A 19,667-nucleotide genomic window follows, 5' to 3' on the forward strand; every position below is an offset into this window, starting at 1 on the left:
TTGCCCCCACATACCTTCTCCCCAGCCCCGTGTTGCTGCTACATGGCTGTGCCTGGGGCCTCTGCGTGTGTACCTGTGTGGAAGCACACCCACACAGAGGCCCTTGGAAGAGGGGTAAAAGCCATCCATTTAGGCAGGGAATGAGGAGTCTGGCCAGAGGCACAGTAAGGTCTAGTAGGAAACCAATTTTTTTTTTTTGGTCTGATGAAGCCCTTCTGCACAGCTGGAGGAAACCATACTAAGGTTTCCTTCAAGCCTAGGGAGCAGTAAAAGGCCCCTCTGTGTTAAGGGAAACTCCTTTCTCACCATTATCATCAATTAATCCTTCAACAGCCTGCATCCCTTCTCCTGGGAGAGTTCTGAGATGCATCTATTGGCCAATGAGATCTATTTCCTTTCAATTCCGTTAGGCACCGTGTTTCCCATAGTTACTGATTGATTGTTCAGGGGTACAGAAAGTGACTCCCTTCAACTTTAGAAGCTTGTCTTGCCTCGGGCATGATCACCTCCCAGAATCACACATTCAGGTTTCCTAGTGCCTCCAGGCTGGTAGAATTGAGTGACTTTAGTTAGTCCCTTCCTTCCAAGGAGCTCAGGCTGGTACAGGTTCTCAGAGTGGAGATGGAGAACTAAGCCTGCACAGCCAGGAGGACTCACTTCTCCAGTGATGGTGTCTGTATGGGATTTCAGGATGCCTCAAGAAAGTGCCATTTATCCCCCACTCCCAGCTGGTGAAGTGCCTCAGCAAACGTTGACTCAAGGACTCTACTCCAGCTCCTTAGTCCGAAGGAAGCTTTGGTATCCGAGACTGGACTTTCCAATTTCAGAACGTCCAATTTCATCATCTGGGTCCAAACCTGTCCCAGGCAAAGCTGATAGAGAAAGAAACAAAAAGTCCCACAGCAGGGTGTTTGGAGGGTATCTGGGGCTGTGACTAATCATTTGAATGTAGCTGCAGTTGAAAATACAGTATGTTCGTCTTTCTATATTCACTATACCAGGTACTAATAAGCCTTTTCACCTGAAAATCCTGGATGAACGACTATGCTCCTCTGTCCAGAGTGGGAAGGAACATCTCCCATCCCTTCCCAGTTCCGCCCCACCTCCCCGGGATTGTTCTGGGCCCATCCTTCCTCAGCCACTGTTGTTGCAACCCTGTACTTCTCTGACTGCGTCGGTCAGGAAGGCGACAGGAAATTCTAGTCACCCTCACAGCAGCTGTGCCATTCCTCCTATCCTCCTCTGATGACGTGGGTTGGCTTTGGTGACAGGAGCTCAGGAACTGAGCCATAGCGAAGGTCGGAAAGAGAGGTCACTGTTTGTGCCGCACTTGGCCTGGGGATCCCTGTGGGGCTGTTTGCTTTCTTCCTTTCTATACTGTTTCTCTTTCCGTTCCTCTTTTTTGGAGGGGCAGAGCTCAGGCATCCTGTTTTCAAAACAGCAGGCTGTTTTTTTGGCAGATGAACTCATGCTCTAACGCATTTTTTTTTTCTTTTGCTGAAGGGGAAGGCAATTCTTCCAGGTGAGGAGAGCTGACAAAACTCAAAACAACAATTAATGTACAAATCTAAGAGGGGCCGGCCGGGTGGCATACATACCTAACCTTTAACTTGGACTGGTCACTGAGGGGTCCAGGCATTCTTCCTGACACCAGAAACCACACCCCTGTCCTTCAAGCTCCCGTTCCCCTGCTCCATCTTCTTGCCAGTTTTACTTTTTTTTTTAAGTTTGAAAAAGAAAATGTTCTTTAACACTAATTCACCTGGCTGCAAGTGTCTCTAAAATTTTGAAATTCCACTTGGCCTATTGCTAATATGTAAGGGTCAAGAAAACTGAGGCAAAGACCAAGACTGTTTTTGTTAGGTACAGTAGCAGTTCCCGTCCACCTGCCCTAAGAAGCACAGGGAAAATCAGCTACACTTATGAATCCTTCCATTTCTTTAGGCCACAAGTAGGTCAAGGAAAAACATAAACAAACAAGGAAGCACTGCCCGGTCCAGGTGTAAGAAACCCTAAAGGCCATTTGCTTTCCCCCTACCAGACAGGCCTTTCTTCACCTTCTCCACAGAGTGGCACCTATGTTACCAAATAACACTCGCTTCACAGGACAGAGGATCTGCCATCTGTACTCTGAAGTCAAGTTCAGACTTTGTAAACAAAAGCCTTTGGGTCAGCTCTGAAACACAAGTAGGGACACAGATTTGGTTTTGCAACCATGAAATAGGTGTTAGTAAGGGATCGCTCACAGTATTCCTGCTTCCTGGCAGGCGCTTTCCTAAGCGCTTTGGGGATACTAAACCTGGTGAGATGAGACCCACCTCTATACTGTAAACCTGAATCTCTGGGCAGTTGAGTAAAAAGACTAGCAAGTGAGACTGTCAGAATTGAAACCATGCACCTCCAGTACCAAAGCTCTTCGCAGTCTTCCACCCTCTGTAAAGCGTTACATTTATGCTCCCATTCAGCTCTGGAATTCAGTTTTGCTGAGGCTCCTTTGTTCCATAAGAGTAAGCCAAATGCGACCAAATTTGGCTACTTAGTGATAGCAAGGAGGACATTTCCAACTACACAGAACACTCAGATCATTTCAACATTGAAATTTTTAATGTAAGGTAAAAATTTCATTGTGCATAACTTAGTCTCACTTTCCCAGATAATTCTGATGAGCCTTTGCTCTGGTGGTCACAACACATTCTCATTGGGCTGTTATAGTATACATCACACTCCTGCCACTGTGCTCAGCATCACCTGAGACACTCATCTGACCAACAAGGAAGAAAACAGCTCAGTGGAGAGATCTTCTTTAAAAAATGGTATCCTCTCATTTACCCCCTGCATAACTGCTTTGCCCCGTCACCTTCCCATTGGGGACCTTGCTAACAGGTGAGGTAGCTAACAGTTTCTGCTTCAGCTAAACCTGCGTGGCTCTTCAGTGTTAACTCTATTCAACCTTCATTGCTTCCTGCCTCAGACAACCATCAGCAAGGACTGGAAGCTTGAGGGACTGAGAATTCCTGGGTCTCAATGCATGCCTCCTTTCATTCATTGATATATTTTTAATAACTGCAAGTTAGGCAGTGGACAAGGCCAGCACTCTAGACACACACACACACACACACACACACACACACACACACACGGCATGCAAACCAACGGGAATGTAAAGATTGTCTGCTCTTGTTCTCTTCTGGTTTACTCCCTGGCTTCATCTTGGTGACTCTAGAGATTCATGTCTTTCCTAGAGAAAATATCACCACAGAGTTTTAGATCCACAGGTTGCATCAAATATCACAAAATAAGGGACCACACAACAGCTGCTGACGCTGTGAGGCAGGCAAAGCCACTGCAAAATATTCTCTGTAAATCCCAGAGTGATTTGGAGAAGTTACACAGTGAAGCCCCCAACATGGGGAAGCGGCTGGGTTTTACATCAACCTGGAAAGTCCCAGCTTGAGAGAAGTCAGAAAATACTAGTTAAAACCCCAGGGCGGCTTCTCTCTTTACTCCCCTCCGAGGTGAACTCTGAGCTAACATTTTAGACCAGGCTCACTTCTGCTCCGTTACCGATCAGTCCATGAGAGAGTTTCAGAATAAGAAGGACCCTACTACCACCACACACACACCAGCATCTAAGGATGCCCTGTTTCCTCTGTCACGGTGCTTTGAAGAGCAGTCAGCAAGCTCTGTTCCAAAGAGATGCTTTTCCCCCAGGAAAGAAGGGAGGAAAGGTTCAATCAGGAATGCACCTTGGGCTGAAGGGGTAGGTGGGGTACAAAGCCTCTTCCAGCCTCAGAAATGTAGGACAATAGGACAATACCTCAAACTTGAGTTGTAGGGAGCTTAGAAGGTATACTCTGTGGGGTGCAGTAGAATCAAGCCTTTCCCTTAAGTACACCTATGTAGATGTAGATAAATATATAACTGCACAACTTCTACCACACACACACACACACACACACACACACAGAGACACACACCCCTGCACACAGACACACATACACTTGTACACCCTTCTACACACACACACACACACACACACACACATCCATACAGTAAAAATCTGCATGAAAACGTGTAAACAAGCAGAAAACAACTAGCAACAACCCTCACTATATAAATTAGCACTCTGTCCAGATGTTAATTAAACAAATGGGATAATGATAGATAATTAAAGCTCCCCAACACCAAGTTTGGTTTTGTTTTTCTGAATATTGTAAATAAAATCAGGGTGGTGGTTTTGTTTTTTTCCTCTTTTTTCTTTCTTTAGTATAGGTGTATTTTAATTTTAAATGATTTTCACCTTTAAAATTAGGAAAAACAAAACCCAACTTCCTGTGGTAGAAGACTAAGTATATTGTTTCCTTCTTTCTTCTTTTTCTTTTTAAGTCTCAGACCATGTCAGCATCACAAAGGACGTGTTATAAACCCCCAAATGCCCTTATTCCCAGCAAGAAATTGTCAGACTTGAAGGAAATTTGTGTTCTCATTAAAAAAAAAAGTGATGGATCTACTTTCTCGCCAAACACGTGTCTACTGAACGGATTAAACTGGCAAGACTCAGACAGACTTTAGTTTTCTACAAACCATTATATATTTTAAAAGGCACTTACATTCGTAAAACGATCTGGAAGCAACGCAGATACCTTTAACTTATATTCGATAACGCACACATTCGGAAACTTGTTTCTGGGCATTAACACCGACTAAGAAATTTCAGCTTACTGTGGTAGCAAGGTACTAGCAAAGAAAGTGCTGCCGCACTTCGACCAAGTCAACAGACAAGCTGCTGCCTGGCGCTCCAGTTGTAGTTAGCGAAAGAGGTGTCCTTACCTTGTTTGAAGCCATCTCGCTGACAGAGCGGTAGGTCTGGATGGTTTCTAGCTGGTCTAGGCACCAGTCTAGTTCCTCCAGCGTCTCCATTGCTAGTTTCTGATATGATTCTTCTGCAAACAAACACACAGACAGGTAGTTAGGCTGCAGTGGCTGCAGGCTGGCCATAGCCGAGTCTCCTCCGCCTCGGCTGCTCGCGGCGCCACTGACGGTGCCCCCTTGCTCCTTCATTGTTTGCTTGCCGACTCCTTGCTTCCAAGCTCTTTCTGGTGCTCTGCCCGGGACAGGGGGGTGGGGTGGCGGGTGCCAAGTTTTCACCCCCTCGCCGGGATGAGGTGTCAGTGATCTACCAAGAAACTTCCTCAGAGGAAGAAGGCGGGAACCTGCGCCCAGACGCTCATCTGCATAACTGTGCCCTAAAACTCAGGGCAGAGCAGAGTTTTCTCAGGCTACTTCTGCCTTAGTCATCCCGGGGCTCTGTGGGGTGTGTGATGTCATTTCTGAGTGTTTGCAGTCCTGAGGAGAAATGAGGGAGGCTTTCCCCTCTCTTTGCTTTTCTTCTAAATGAAACCTGCTCGCTACGGCCATGTGGGGGCAACTGTTGGGCTGTGCTGTTCTCAGGCAGGACAGTCATTCATTCTGGGGGAAAATGTTTCAGGTGGGTCACTGTGAACGCTCAACAGCACTGACCCGGACAAGCCCGAGGCATAGACTATCCTTAACCTAGAGGTAAAATGAGGTCTCCCATGATAAGACTCCAGTCTAGAGAAGCTGTCTGGAGTTTTACGTGAACATGTTTATTGGCCTGGGAGTCTTGTGGCTCTTGTTATAATAAACAAAGCCAAGACTTCCCTTCTGGTCTTGCCAGGGTCACAGGGAAACTCTGAACCGGACTTTCAGGTGGAGCCAGATGTCAGGCTTTGCACTGATGCTAGGGGGTCTCCTTTATTTATTGCTTTCTGGGAAATTCTCAACGTGTTCGATACAAAACAAAACTCCCCACAAAAACCAATGAAATGAATAAACAAACAAACACCCCGCCCCCCCCCCAAAAAAAAAACCAGTGCATTCAAGAATATATATATCTAGCTGTGATTGGAAAGCTGTTTTTCACTTCCCAGGACAAGTCACTCCATAGCCAACCGTTTGTGGGTCTCAATAAATACCTCAGGGTATTGACTTAAGACCTAGGTTAATAAACACTGAATTCATGTTATAATTTTAGGTGAATTAATGAAGCTTCAGATATATGAAGCAGGCAGATTTCCCACATAGACTGAGGAATAGCAGCTAACTACCACACATTCCAGAACACAAGCATACAACGGCCGCTGATGAGATCTAGCAGTCCTGCGGGCTTTAGCATGCTTATTCCGTGGTTTCAACTGTGTTTACAGAGAAACCTCAGTGAAACCACACAGCCTTTCTTATCAGACGAAGACTTTTGTGTGTGTGGCATCAAATACCTGACGCAGAAAGAGGAAGAAATGAAGTGGGATTCCAGGGAAACAGAGAGGCCTGTCCAGGGATGCACACTTTACAGAATCAGGACTTTGTTTATCCCTGCAGTATGCGCACACTTCAGGGTAAAAGAGGGGTTAAAAACTCAACATCCTGTATGTCAAACTTGAAAACCCACAGAAACCCCGGAGGTGGCTTCCTCCGCCTTCTTTTCCACGCTCCTCAATGCACAAACATGAATTTAGGTGTTTTCAATAAAACTCATTTCAAGCCAGGCTTGCACATACCTTGCCTCTCTTCCTCTTCACCTTTGTAACGCTGTCTCAACTCCAAGATTCTTCTCTCTCTCTCTCTCTCTCTCTCTCTCTCTCTCTCTCTCTCTCTCTCTCTCTCTCTCTCTCTCTCTCTCTCCTAGAGCACCCTTCCTCCCCTGTTTCTTAATAACACTTCTTCAAGAAAGCTTTGCCTGAAGGGACAGGGCCCTCCCACCCTACTCCCTGCCTCTAATAAAAGAAAAAGTCCAACCACTTCCCAGCCTGCTTGGGCTTCACTGCCTTGGTGCCTTTTGCCATCACCACCTGCAGCCTCTGTAACTGGGACCAGACTTTCAGCTGGCCAGCCAGAAGGGGAGGAGTTTGCTCAAAGCTGTTGGAATCAGCAGATATGCAAAATGACTGTAAGATAAAACAGCACAGGGCGCATTTCTCTACGAAGTGGAAGAAGGGATCTGATTTCCACTCCAGCTTCGCATAGGAATTACAGAATCCTACCAGCAGAAGCACTTCAAAATGTCAGCCTCTTCAGAGATATACCACAGTACCTGGTTTCTGTAAGCGGTGTGTGTGCAGTGTTGGTACTGTGGTAGGTAGGTGCATCCTTGGGTGTTTGTGCCTGGATAACAGACCCTGTATCTTTGTCTTTTTCTCTTCCGGGCCCAGGCCAACCACACTATTTTTTTAAGCAGACTGCTCCATTTAAAAATTCCATTAAATTGGTCACTTTCCAAATTCTTTTCTCATAATAGCTGTTTATTGTGTATTAAAATATTTTTATTAATCCTTTTGTAATTTCACACGTTGTCTCCATACATATATTTTCTAAATTCTCATCCTACAGTCAGGACTCCATGCCCTGCTTGTCACAACTAAGGCAGAGGGCACAAATACAAGTGAGAAGAAGGGATGTCCTCACACTTGTTTCTCAAGGCTGGAACCAGTTCAGCACTAACACTTGCTCCTCAGGGTTATAACTAGCTTGGCACCAGCCTCCACCTTAAAGCTTTGGAGCCCTGGAACCATAATAACTAGTGGTGAGACCCCAGGAGACACTCCGATGACACCTTTACAAATGGAGATTAAAAATGCCTGCCCAATCTGTTTGCAGAGTCTTGGCACCTGGAGGCAGGGCAGCTTACAACTGCAGTGTGGTGAGGAAACACCATTGCTGAAGCAAGGGCCCGGCAGACCAGCTTTCTCTCTGAACACTCACTGTGCGATCCTAGACTTCCATGTCCTAACTGTAAAAGGAGATATGAGTGTTCACATTAGGAAGAGAACAGATAAGAGGCTGGGAGACTGTGCTTATGAGAGAGGCCAGTGCTCAGCAGGGAGGTGAGCAGGGAGGAGCAGCACTTAGCACTAGCAAGCAAAGAAACCCAAAGGTCCAGCGTGGACTACAAGGGTGGGAAGAAGAAGAGGAAGAGAGAGCAGAACTGTACTTTAAGCGGGAGGTTTTTCAGCAAAGATATGTAACACATTTTGCAGGGCCTGGGGCAAAACGGAAGTATCAGGCTTCTGGGGAAAAAAAAAAAAAACAACAAAAAAACAAAAACAGCCAAAGGGTAGAGCATGGTGTTCTCCTTCCTTCTGCATTCTCTGTCCTTCCCCTACCCTGAAGTTGTTATTTCAAAATACTTTTAGACGCACAGAAAAGTTTTAAAGATCCTAGCGTGCCTACGTTCTTGCCTCTTACTTTCCTCCTTGCTAACATCTTACATTATTTTGATGCCTTTGACTCAATTAGCAAATGGCTTGGTGAGTGTCACTTAATGACATGTTCTTATGGGGCGTAGAAATACCAGATGGGGAGGACAGACCCTTCAAGAGACTTGAGGTGATGTTTCCTATGACTGAAGATGTGCACGCAGCTCACCAGCTATGCAGAACCGTTCTTACAGCAGGTGCTTGTGTTATGGCTGACTGCGAAAGACAAGGCAAGCATTTTCCCATAGCACGGAACTCTCTGGTGTACAGATAGAGTCCTAAGGGTACTGCTATCCCTTCCTTGGCACCCGTTAGGTACTGAGGTCAGAGGTCATGCTGGTTGACACCAACTCCTCTTTTGGAAAGATGGAGTCTTCACTGAGCAAACGCATCCATCAGCTTGCCGGTGGGCAAGTCTGTGTGGGCATTTTCTTGATTAATGATTGATGTTGCAGGTCCCACCCAGTTGTGTTAGGTGGTCCTAGGCTGTATAAAAAGAAAGCTGAGAGAGCCATGGGGAGCAAGGTAGTCACTAGATTTCATCATGCTCTGTTTGAGGTGCAGCCAGGTTCCTGCCATGCTTGAGTTCCTGTCTTGGAGTCCCTCAGTGATGGACTGTGATCACTTGAAGCCAAATAAACCCTTACCTCTCCAAGTGGCTCTTGTTCACAGCCTTTATTATAGCAATAGGAAGCCTACTAGAGCAATGATAAACAAGGTTGTCATATGGAGACACTGGCTCTGTTTGCCAACCCAGAGCAAGGGCAGGCCTTAACTATACCCCACCAGAAGACTGCACAGCACACTCACTCAACTCAGATCTTTCTTGTGCCTGTGCCCAGCCTCTGCTGGAAGTGGTGGGAAGCAATAGTCATAGGTGATGAGGGAAAGAAGGATGTTGGATGGTTTCTGAGATGCCAGGGATCAGAGGAAGAGAGTGGTTGAGAAAATAGGGCTGGGGTAACAGCATGCTTGCCTAATGACATGACTTCATATTTAATCCTCAGAACAGCAAAGAACAAGCAAGCAAGCAAACAAACACACCCAAAACACCTACCAAACAAACAAAAATTTTGAGAACCTGTCTAGAGGGACAGGCCAATAGCCAACATCATCTGCCAAACCCAAGTTCCAAGATAAAAAGTATGAGCTTTGAGGCAGCAAATATGGGCTGTGTAGAGGGCTCTATGAAACTACACAGGTTATATTTCCAGAGAGCTGCCTCTGTTCCTGTTGTGCATAAGATGGTTCTGAAGGAAGTAATGCTATCACTGTAGAGGCAAGTCTGGGGGAGGGGCAGGGCTAAGAACAGGGAATGCAAGCATGAATGGTGGTATCATGAAGCCTAGCATTCAAAGAGAAGCCACAGGGAAAGCCCGCCTTCTTTCTTGTTGTTCCTGCAAGAGTGGTTGAGGAAGCTTTCCTTCCTTCAATAGGACGGCGGCAAGCATTCCATGTGATGAATGGGGAGGAGTTATAATTAATACTAATCTTGTAATATATTGTATTCAAATAGCTCTTTTCTCAATGGAGCTCCACAATATTCATTAATCCTTGCAACATCTTTGCTTGACAGACAGACAAGAGGGTATGATTGATTTTTATTAAGGCCAGAGCCAAGGAAGAAATCAGAGGTTAAATCATCAAAGACAATAAATAGTACCTTCCAGATTCCTGGCAGGATTGTATTTTCTCTATGCTAAAGAGGATTCAGCTTAGAGCAGAGAAGCACCCTTTTGCCTGAAAATGCTGCATTTAAAGTAAGATCTGACCAGGTCTTTTCTCCTTAAGATTGCACAATTACTTTCCTAAATGCTGTCAGTCCTGAGTCTCCTCTTCCCTTTTTGGTCCATCTAACGTAGCTCTTAGCAGAAGGAGGCTGTGCAATACTTCCTCAGAAGGCCTGGTATGATGCTCACATTCATCTTGCTGCAGTGGCTGACCTCAAGCCAATTACCAAAGGTCTGTGAAACTGAATTTCTTCACATGGAAAGTGATGTCAAATGAACTACCCTGCACTTGGTGGGAATGTAGAACAGGTAAAAATGCCTTTAATTACATATGTGTTTTGCAGATACCTCCTACTTATTACAGATGGGGTGCAGGATCATTATAGAAAATTAGGAAATGGCAGAGGAGGAAAACTTGACATGATACAGGTCTCAGTGGTTGGCCCCCAGTATTCACATCATAGTACAAACTTTTCCATTTATGTATTGGTACTTACATACAAATGTATATAAATTAAATAAAATCACACTGTATACAATGTATAGATTTCTGAATAACCTTCTTTTGTTCAGCCAATGCTCTTCCCCCTTTCCCCTATTTTTATAAATTTTCAGCTTGTCTATTATTTGGGACTAATAGTCTAAATTCCCCAGTCTTTTCATTCTAATCCAGAAGCAATGTGTGTGTGGTGGGGGAGGTGTACCGAGGGGGTAAGTCAAGTAGGATGACTCAGAGGAGGGTCGGTGGGAAAGGATAATTAGAAAGCTCTGAGTGGTCTCTGACAGCCAGCTCCTCCCAGTCAGAACACACGCAGTAGACACCAACACTTAACGCAGCTGGTGACCTGACTGGCAGCAGACCTCAGCTCCCTAAAATCTAGCTCTGTAGTGTACAAAGCTCGGTGTGATCTTTTTACCTCCTGATTTCATGGAGGAGGGGACAGAAGCTCCCCCAACAACGGAGACTTTCTGCTGGATACAAATGAGGAAGTTGGAGTTCAGAGAGGTGAGTGTTCTGCCCCCACAAATACATAGGATTGGGAAGTGAAAACATCACAGGATACCTCAAATATAAACTTCCCTCCAAATTAAATGTTATCTAAATGCTGCTTTAGCCCAGCTTCATTTTTATCAGGAACATGTCTGTTAAGTCTCCCCCTGTTTGCCACAGACAGCACAGAGAAAAGAAATGTAAATATGTTTCCCTTGTAAGTTTCATATAGTTGAATTTTCTTCTTATGAAACGGTGGCAACTGTTGGCATAGTTAAATCAATTAGAGCAATTACCACATATGACATGGAGGGCAAATTTCATATATATGGCTAAAAAAAACAGTTACCAAAAACCTGAAATAAAGTATGATCCAATTTACATAATGCGGTAAAGCAAGGAGCATAAATGAACCTACGGATCAAGAGATAAATAATGATCATCTTGGTGGGGTGGGGCCATGTCAGTGACCAGAAATGACTTCTTTTATGGGACTATGGTGTCACAATGGATCAAGCGTGTCTACTTGCTGGCTACATGCATCTGATCATATTAGGAAAGTTTATGTCTTCTTTCATGATTTGTTTCTTTTTGACATTCTGTGTAAGTTTTCTTTCAACAAAGTCCCATTTTAGAGACAGTCTAGTCCAAAACAAACGTAACCACCCTACCCAAATACAAAACAAAAGCAGGATTTCTTAAAAGGAAGCATGTGAACTGGGGCTTCTGGAGGTCTCTCACAGCTGAGTGAGGTCAGGCAAGCAGTGTGCGTTCATGCGGGACACTGGGATGCTCTTAGTAACTCAGACTTAGGCTGTACTCATTGGCAATGGACTGTGCCTCCTCTGAATCCTGTCTGAACCACTGGCAAGCCATGTGTTCTGAGACAAAAGACTATCCCCTCCCCTTACAGCAGCTCCATTTTCTTCTACCTTATTTGGGGGCTTCAACGAGTTGTGAGGATTAAGCAAACAACACATGCCAAAAGCATCTTGAGAACTTTTTCTATTTTTTTCCTTCTTCTTTTTAGTCTTTACCTTCCTGAGGATACAGTGACATGTTTCATAGCTAAAATCACGTAGAGAAACAGTTTGGCCCCAGGGAAAGGAACACAGGTAAGAGGTGCCACAAATGCCCCTTTGTGCTGGGTTACTTCAGGAAAATGCCTTCTTGGTATTCTCTTTACTGGCTTTCCACCAAATCCTACCGACATACCAGAGCAATGGCCTATCAGATACTGAGAATTAAGCAGTAAACTGTTCATTAACTAATTCATTCATTCATTTATCAGAAGTACACTGAACACCTACTATGTGCCAGGCCTGCTGCTGGGTGCCATGCTGACTATAACATTGAGTAAGTCCCACCTTACTCAGGAACCAGACTGTTCTTGGTGTTGAATGATAAGAATCCCCCTTGCTAATCTCCTAATGCTAAGCGTATGAGCGTAGATGTCTTATCAGCATCTTTTCCACTGTGCTGAAGAAGTATACATTTGTTAGATCTTTGCATTCAGCTTATGACCCTAATTTTATGCACAAGCATCTAGCTTTGTAGATGTCCTTAGTCTGGGTGCCTTGAAAGATGCTAAGTGCCTCAAAATGAGCTTGCTTATTTCATTTTGATGTTCCTTTCCACAGTATAATAAATATTTGTTAATATGTAATATAGCTTCACCCACATGAAGATAAAGCTTGTCATTTAAATAGGTTGGCGCTATTGTCCTATTTGTTTAGTGCTCTTCTTTATGATTTTGTCCCTTAGAGTTAACAGCATCTTTTTTTTTTTCCCTATCAAGCTGTGGTGCTCAAAGCTGTGTATTTAATTTTGAAGAATAGTTAATGAAACGTACTCATGTTGGTATGCAACATCTCAGGAAAGCATGTGTTTTAAACCTTAAGTAGAATACTCTTAGAACAAAGTGCAGCCACAAGAGAACGTTTACATGCTCTGCAAGGCAACTCTTCCAAAAGCACAGTTTATAAGCCCTAGGTGGGCTTTCTGTAGGCTGGACCTGGTTCATGTGTCTTTATAAATATGGAATATTGCAATTGCTTATGACAGGGACTTCACCCTGGGTGGATTCGATGGAGAGCTTCACAGCCCTCAAGGGAAATAACAGTAGAAAGTAGGTCATTTTGATGCTGCCGTCTTTAGCAACTCCTCGAGATGCCAAGTTACAAATCTCCAATTGCAACTAGCTTTTGTGTATAGAACTTGACAGTTTACCAGCCACGTTCTCTTGCATGCCTCATTTTTTTTCCTTGAAAAATAAACCCCATGGGACAGAATAACAATGATGATGTGGAGTTTCCGTGATGCACATGAGAGGACTGAGGCTTGTCCCAGAGTTCACTCCACGCATTGAGACGTGAGTGGGGGTGGTGTGGGGGAACGAGGGGTAGGGGGAGGAGATGGAGAACGTGAACTTCAGTTCTTTACCTTGAAGGTCTGTGATTTTATTTTTAATAAGCTACAAGCCCTGTTATAAACACAGGGTCACCCTCAAAGTTCCTTGGAGGCACACAGAGAAAGAAAAGCTAGGTCCCTGCTATGCCAGTTGGTAGCTCTGCCCTCCTTGGTTCTTTTCCCACCCCCTTTACAGCCACTATCCTAACTGACAAATCTGCTCTTGGGGTGAGTCTGACTGGGGCATTTGATTGCTAATGAACATTTGTATTTGTCCAATCAACAAACACACAAACAAACATGTACTTCTGAAGTTAAAGGACAATAAAGTAGCTGGAACATTGATCTTGGGTTTCAGCCTCCTAAATTGGGAGAAATAAAAGGAACTTAATCATTGGTAGTGGTTTATAACTTGGTCCTTGGAGCTATGGTCTAGACTCCTCTCTTACTGACAATTAACCTTAGAGGAATTTCTTGAGCTCTGTATGCCCATTTGGTTTCCTCTCCTACACAATAAGAAAAATAGCATCTGTTTACCTGATAAATCTTAATTACGTGCAGTAGAACTGAGAGCTAGGACCTTTAGGACTTAGATATGTTATATATGTAAAGCCCTCCTGAATAGGATTGGCAACTTCACTAAAGGGCTGAAGGAACCTAGGCCTTCTGTTCCTGCTTCCCTGGGGAGGACACTTTTGTTGACCCTTGCAGAGGACTTCGTTGCTATAAGATGTTATATTAAAGCAGAGAATAGTTCTTCCAGACAATAAACTAGCTGGGACATTGCTCTTGGGCTTCAGTTTCCTAAATTGGGAGAAATACAAGTCTAATACCCAGTTTAAATATTTGGTTCTAGCAACTGGTAGAACTAAAATGTCTTCAATTTTTAATTGCAGCTGCTTTGCAAGGGATGGTGGTGGCTAGCACTGTGGAGCAGTATTGGTGATGGAGAGAGATAAGTGGATTTGAGACATCTAAGAGGGCAAACGTCCTGATCTCCAGTGTGGCAGTGTTTGGTTGATATTCAAAATGCAGCATCTCTGCAGATTTTCAGGTCCAGAAACATGACTTTTATCAAAATGTTCTGGGTTCCTTCAACTTAAAACTAGTTCTAAGCATAAGAATCTAATGATGAGTCAGAGGCTAATGCATTAATATAGGTAGAACAATCATTTTATGAAAGGCTTTTAATATCTTCCTAGTCATCTCTTCTCCAAGTCATATTCAGAAGATCACTTGGTAAGCATAAAACTGACAGAGCAGAGAGGCAAGTGCTTTGCAGGACTTCTTTCTTCAAGCTTGATGTCTCCAACCTCACTGCTGAGAGATATTGTAGTTGTCTAGGCCCCAGCTTTTGCACCGGCCTGCAGTGGCTTTCCCACCCTTGTCCACCTGGCCAGTGCATAGTCATCTTTTGAGATTTGGCATGAAGCCATCTCTTCACGATTTTCTAAGCATTCTAGGTTGAATTGAAGTCCCTTCCTTTAAACTCTCACAATTCATGCTGGCTACTGTTCTCAACTGGCTATATTTGACCCAATGTTTCTTCTCATATCATCCGTCTAGATGCTAACTCTTAAGAGAGGAGGACATTGGTGGACTTGTTGACATGACCCAAATAAGAAAATATTAGGCTATCCATTACTAAAGGGAGAGGGACCTTTGCTAATGAATAGTACTGAAGGCACAGCATTAATAATTCCTCCTTGCCCCCCCCCTTTTTTTAAATAAAACTAATCTACAAATAAGCTGTGTTCTTCCTCAGTGATTTATTCAGTGGTACAAAAAGTGATGTGCTTTGGGTTTCTTTCACATTCTTGCCTAGGTTTCTAGAAGTGGCTTGGTTAAAACTGAGGGGGGGCATTCTGTCTGTCCATAGAACTTCTACTAAATCACTTGGAGATTTTTTAACTCTCTCAAACAGTTATGTTCAGTAAATTATTTGTAAATTTCCATGTACCAAATGTTACTAGAATCCCAAGTGGCATTTTTAATCATCATTTAAAAACAAATGATGTGAGCAACATTCAGAAGGAGCAGAATTGGAGCTCAGGGACCAAGACATCAAGGTGAGGGATAGATTTGAAGATGGTGAAGAATGGGTGGGATTTGGAAAGCCCGAATGATGAACCAAGGGAGGGAGCACAGGAAGAAGGGTCCGGTGTCAGAAGTGAGCCACACCACCATGTCCCATTCGGAGCAGCAGAGAGGCCAGCGTTCCTTCACTACAACATGTGGCTTTGTCCGGAGTTGGACAAAGCTGTGGGGGGTGATATAGTGGCAGACAGAGCTCGCACAGGAGAATGTTTTATGCTAGACCAAGGGATGTGCGTTTACTTGGCAGGCAATGTGGAGCCATTGAAAAGTGTGCAACAAAAAGAATGGTGTGTGAACGTGTTTTATAAATCTCTTAATCCACTTTATAGCTGCCTAGTGCTTTGCTGTTATGGATTACTGTCCATGCGTCATCTTTTTAATCCTCATCACACCTTAGCAGAGCGCTTGAGTTGTCCCTCTATCATAAAGAAAGAGACTGAAGCTTGGACGGTTTCAGTGTTTTACCAGACATCCCATAAACAGTAAGCATCGAACCCAGAGGCTTAATTCCAGGCTGTCTGGCCCCAAAGTTTTCTGGGTTTCTATATGTAATGCACTGATAAGAAGAGGAATTGTTGCCTTGACTCTAGCAGCTTGTAAGAGTTATGCAACACAACAAAGGATATATATGAGGTAGACCATTATCGGAGATTACTGTTTGAAGCAAAAGACAGGTGCTTAAGAAATACCATAGCCCGATATTAGGGTGTTCAATATGGAGTGTGAAGGTTATTTATATCTTAATTTTAGCTTTATTTTTGTTTTTAAAAAGATTTATTTTATTCTTGTGTGTGAGTGTGTGTGTGTGTGTATTTACACACTTGTGTGCACTTTAGAGTGCAGAAGAGGGTATGTGATACCATGGAGCTGGGGTTACAAGTGTTTGTGAGCCTCCCATTATGGGTGCTGGGAACCAAACTGCACACCTAACAGTACATGTTCTTACCCCTGAGCCATCTCTCCAGGCCCCAGACTTTATTTTTAGAAGAAAAGAAATATCAAGGGACAATAGATAGAAGAAGCCGGATGTGCCTTGTTGAGTTCAAAGGTGGTTAATGGAGAGGAAACTCGTAGTTCTCTGATCTCACAAAGCATTATTGACTAAAATCTTTCATCTGGCTCTAGGCAAGAGTCTGTACACAGAGCTATCTTGGGTGACTTTAGGCAGGTCACCTGAGAATGGCTTTGCATTTGTCCATCCATGTACTGCAAAGGGGAGAAATGTTCTCATACTGTTTAGAATCTGGGATTCCTGTGCCATCCAGTATGAGCTAGCAGCCATGGGTAGCTACTGGGTTACTAAAGTGTGGCCAGTCTGATATAAGATGTGCTGCAGACATAACATTTCATTTTTTACAAAAACAATTAAAGACTGTAGCTGCTTATACTTCATCACAGGGTGAAACAATAGTATTTTAGATATGCCAAGTTAAATGTGTTATTAAAATTAATTGTTTCTGAAAGCTTGAGAGATGGCTCAGTGCTTAAGAACACTTGACATTCTTGCAGAATACCTGGCCTATGTTTCTAGCACCCACAAGGTGTCTCACAATCTGTAACTTCAACTCCAGGAGACCTAAAACCCCACTTTGACCTCATGATACACAAACAGACATCCAGGAAAACACTCATATACATAAAGTTAAAATAAATCTTTAACAAACAGGTACTTGATTCTTTCGTGAGTTTGCTAGGGAATTTTAAATTACCTGGGGGGGGGGGCCTTCATTATATATCTATTGGGCCATACTATTCCAGAGCCTAAGACTGTAGCTAAAACCAGAATACTCCAAGGCCTACATTCATCCCACCATAAATGCTTTCAAAGTAGTGCTAATAACAGTAAAGATTGTAGCTAACAACAGTCAGTCAGTTCCTAGACACTTTATATCCACTAGCCAATTTATCATAATTTGATGAGCTAGATATTACCATTGACCTATGTAACAGATAGTTTTATTTTATAGACAGGGAAATTCAGCAACTTTCTCAAGGTCCCAGACAGAGCAGAGCTGGACTTTCACCTCCCTACGACTGCCCCAGAGGAATCATGGAGGTACTCATGGCCCCGTGCTGGGCAAATCCCAAGATCTTGTTTTTCCTATCGCAAGTCAAGCAACGCTTGAGAAATTGTACATATCAACTCATCTAATATCTGTGACAACCCGAGTAAATAGCAATTATCCATCTTTCATACTGAACAAACAAACTGTAGCTCAGAAAGGAGACAGCGTTTGTTCAGTAAGCACAGGCTGGAATCCACTTTCTAGGCCAGCCTGAATCCAGAGCTGGTGCTTAGCACTGTACCAGTTTATGAATTGCATGACAGCCCCTTTGGGGTCATTCTGAGGCTAAATTCCAGTGAGTGACTCTTCTCTCAGACTGGCTTCTGTGTTTTCAAAATTACTGTAAGACTCTCATCTGAGCCCAAGCTTGGGGCTAAGAATCTCATCTGAGCTGACCATTCTAGACACCATTTTTCTGGCAGTTTTCTTGGGGGGGGGGTGCGGCTAATGAAATTTAATTCTATTTTTTAACAACAGAAAAGAAACTGGGCATGTTGGCACACACCTTCAGTCCCAGCACCAAAGTGGCAGAGGCAGGTAGATCTATGTGAGTTAATTCCAGTCTGATCTACACAACAAGACCCAGACCAGTTAACAATACATAGGGAGACCCTGTCTCAGATAAGCCAAGCCAACCAATCAACCAAAACCCCCACTCTTTGTGTCAAGTAGTTTCAGTAAGAGCTGGCTATTCATCTCCACCACATCCCTGCCCTCAGATCCCATCATCCACCCCAGCACGGGGTGTGTAATGTTTCCATTAGGCAGAGGTAATCATAGATTTTAGAGATAAAACAGTCGGTCCTCTTGAAGACTTCCTCAGCTAACATCTAAGCACCTAGGATTTGTGTCTATGTGGGGGGTGGAGGTGGGGCTGAGGTGGTAGATGCAAAGAAGGAACACCCAGCAGGAAATTTGGACTCTCAAGGTGTTTAGGGGGGGTGGAGGGGTGGGGGTGGGGAATGGTATTCTAGATGAGCATGTAGAACTCCCAGATGCGAATGTGGACAGGACAAGCCAAGCACAAACGGGAGTTTTGTATGACTGTGTATTGGGGAAAGGCTACCAGCATGCCTTTCACAGCCTCTGTGCATAGACAAACAGTTACTTTGTGACAAATTCAGAACTTGCAAGGAGATGTACAATTAGGGCCTAGGTCTCATGGCAACCCAACTTGTCACAATAGCAAACAAGAATAGTTTGAGAGTCAGAGGAAGCCAACGCTGGCTATGTCACAGCTAGCTGACTCTCCTTGGGCTACCTTCTCCTTATTTAGCAGTGCTTCCTTCCGTTCCTGCCCTGAGTTCTCCTGGACCGTAAGCAACGTCACTTCACTGAACACAGCTCCAGACTTTAAGAAAAACAAAATTTTGTATCTCAGCAGTGGTTTTCCTGGCCTTTCTCCCTCCAAAGAAATTTCATTCTGGTTTTCCCAGTTGACTCTTAGAGTCTGTGGCTGTCAGCTGTGCCTGCTCCTTCTCTGGTTCCTCCGTTCTAATGCAGGGTCTGCTGCAGAATAATGCCAGGTCTGTTCCAATGTGATTAAAGATTTCAGTGTTTGCTTTAAACCAATATTTACCAGTAAAACCTAGCCAATGTAAATGTGCAGGCTAGGTAGAAAATACGGGCTTAAATCAATCTCCCCGGAACACAGACAGACAGATGGACAAGGACTTAGTGGGTATTTTGGATTTTGGCAGGCCACTTCTGCCATTTTGGCCTTTTATTTTTTTTTTATTTTTTTATTTTTTGGTCAGTTTCACACATTTTGCAACGGAACACTGTTTTAAAACAGCCCTTAAAACAGAAAAATCTAAATAATGTAATGCTAAATTGTTTAAATGTAGTTTTTTTCTCATTGGCCAGTGTTAGTCATTTATTATTTTTTTTCACGGTGTTTCTTCTGGCACTTGTCAAACACTGCCACATTATCTGATTTAAAAGGCTCCCTTGAATGAGGAACAAATTGAGTTGTTTGACATAGCAGTAAACTTAGAATGCTAATCATTTTTTAAATAGCTCATACTCCAGTGTTACACACCCCACAGAAACAGTGGACATTTTGAGGTTGAGTCAGCTTTTCTGAGTTACAGCTTCATTC

At 43.7% G+C, this 19,667-nt stretch overlaps 1 protein-coding gene across 9 annotated transcripts in view; it reads right to left on the minus strand.

Moving 5' to 3' along the window:
- Pde4b (phosphodiesterase 4B) overlaps window positions 1-19,667 on the minus strand; it is a 553,986-nt gene that overhangs the window by 31,975 nt on the left and 502,344 nt on the right. For 8 of the 9 annotated variants that reach the window (XM_021159265.3, XM_029475816.2, XM_085839158.1 and 5 more), the window contains one exon: window positions 4,831-4,943. In XM_021159265.3, the coding sequence (XP_021014924.1) occupies window positions 4,831-4,943 (113 nt within the window). The other variant, XM_029475821.2, reaches the window with a different exon arrangement.

This window comes from Mus caroli, unplaced genomic scaffold (assembly GCF_978045245.1).
Source record: "Mus caroli unplaced genomic scaffold, Mus_caroli_1 scaffold_6, whole genome shotgun sequence".
Taxonomy (NCBI): Eukaryota; Metazoa; Chordata; class Mammalia; order Rodentia; family Muridae; genus Mus; species Mus caroli.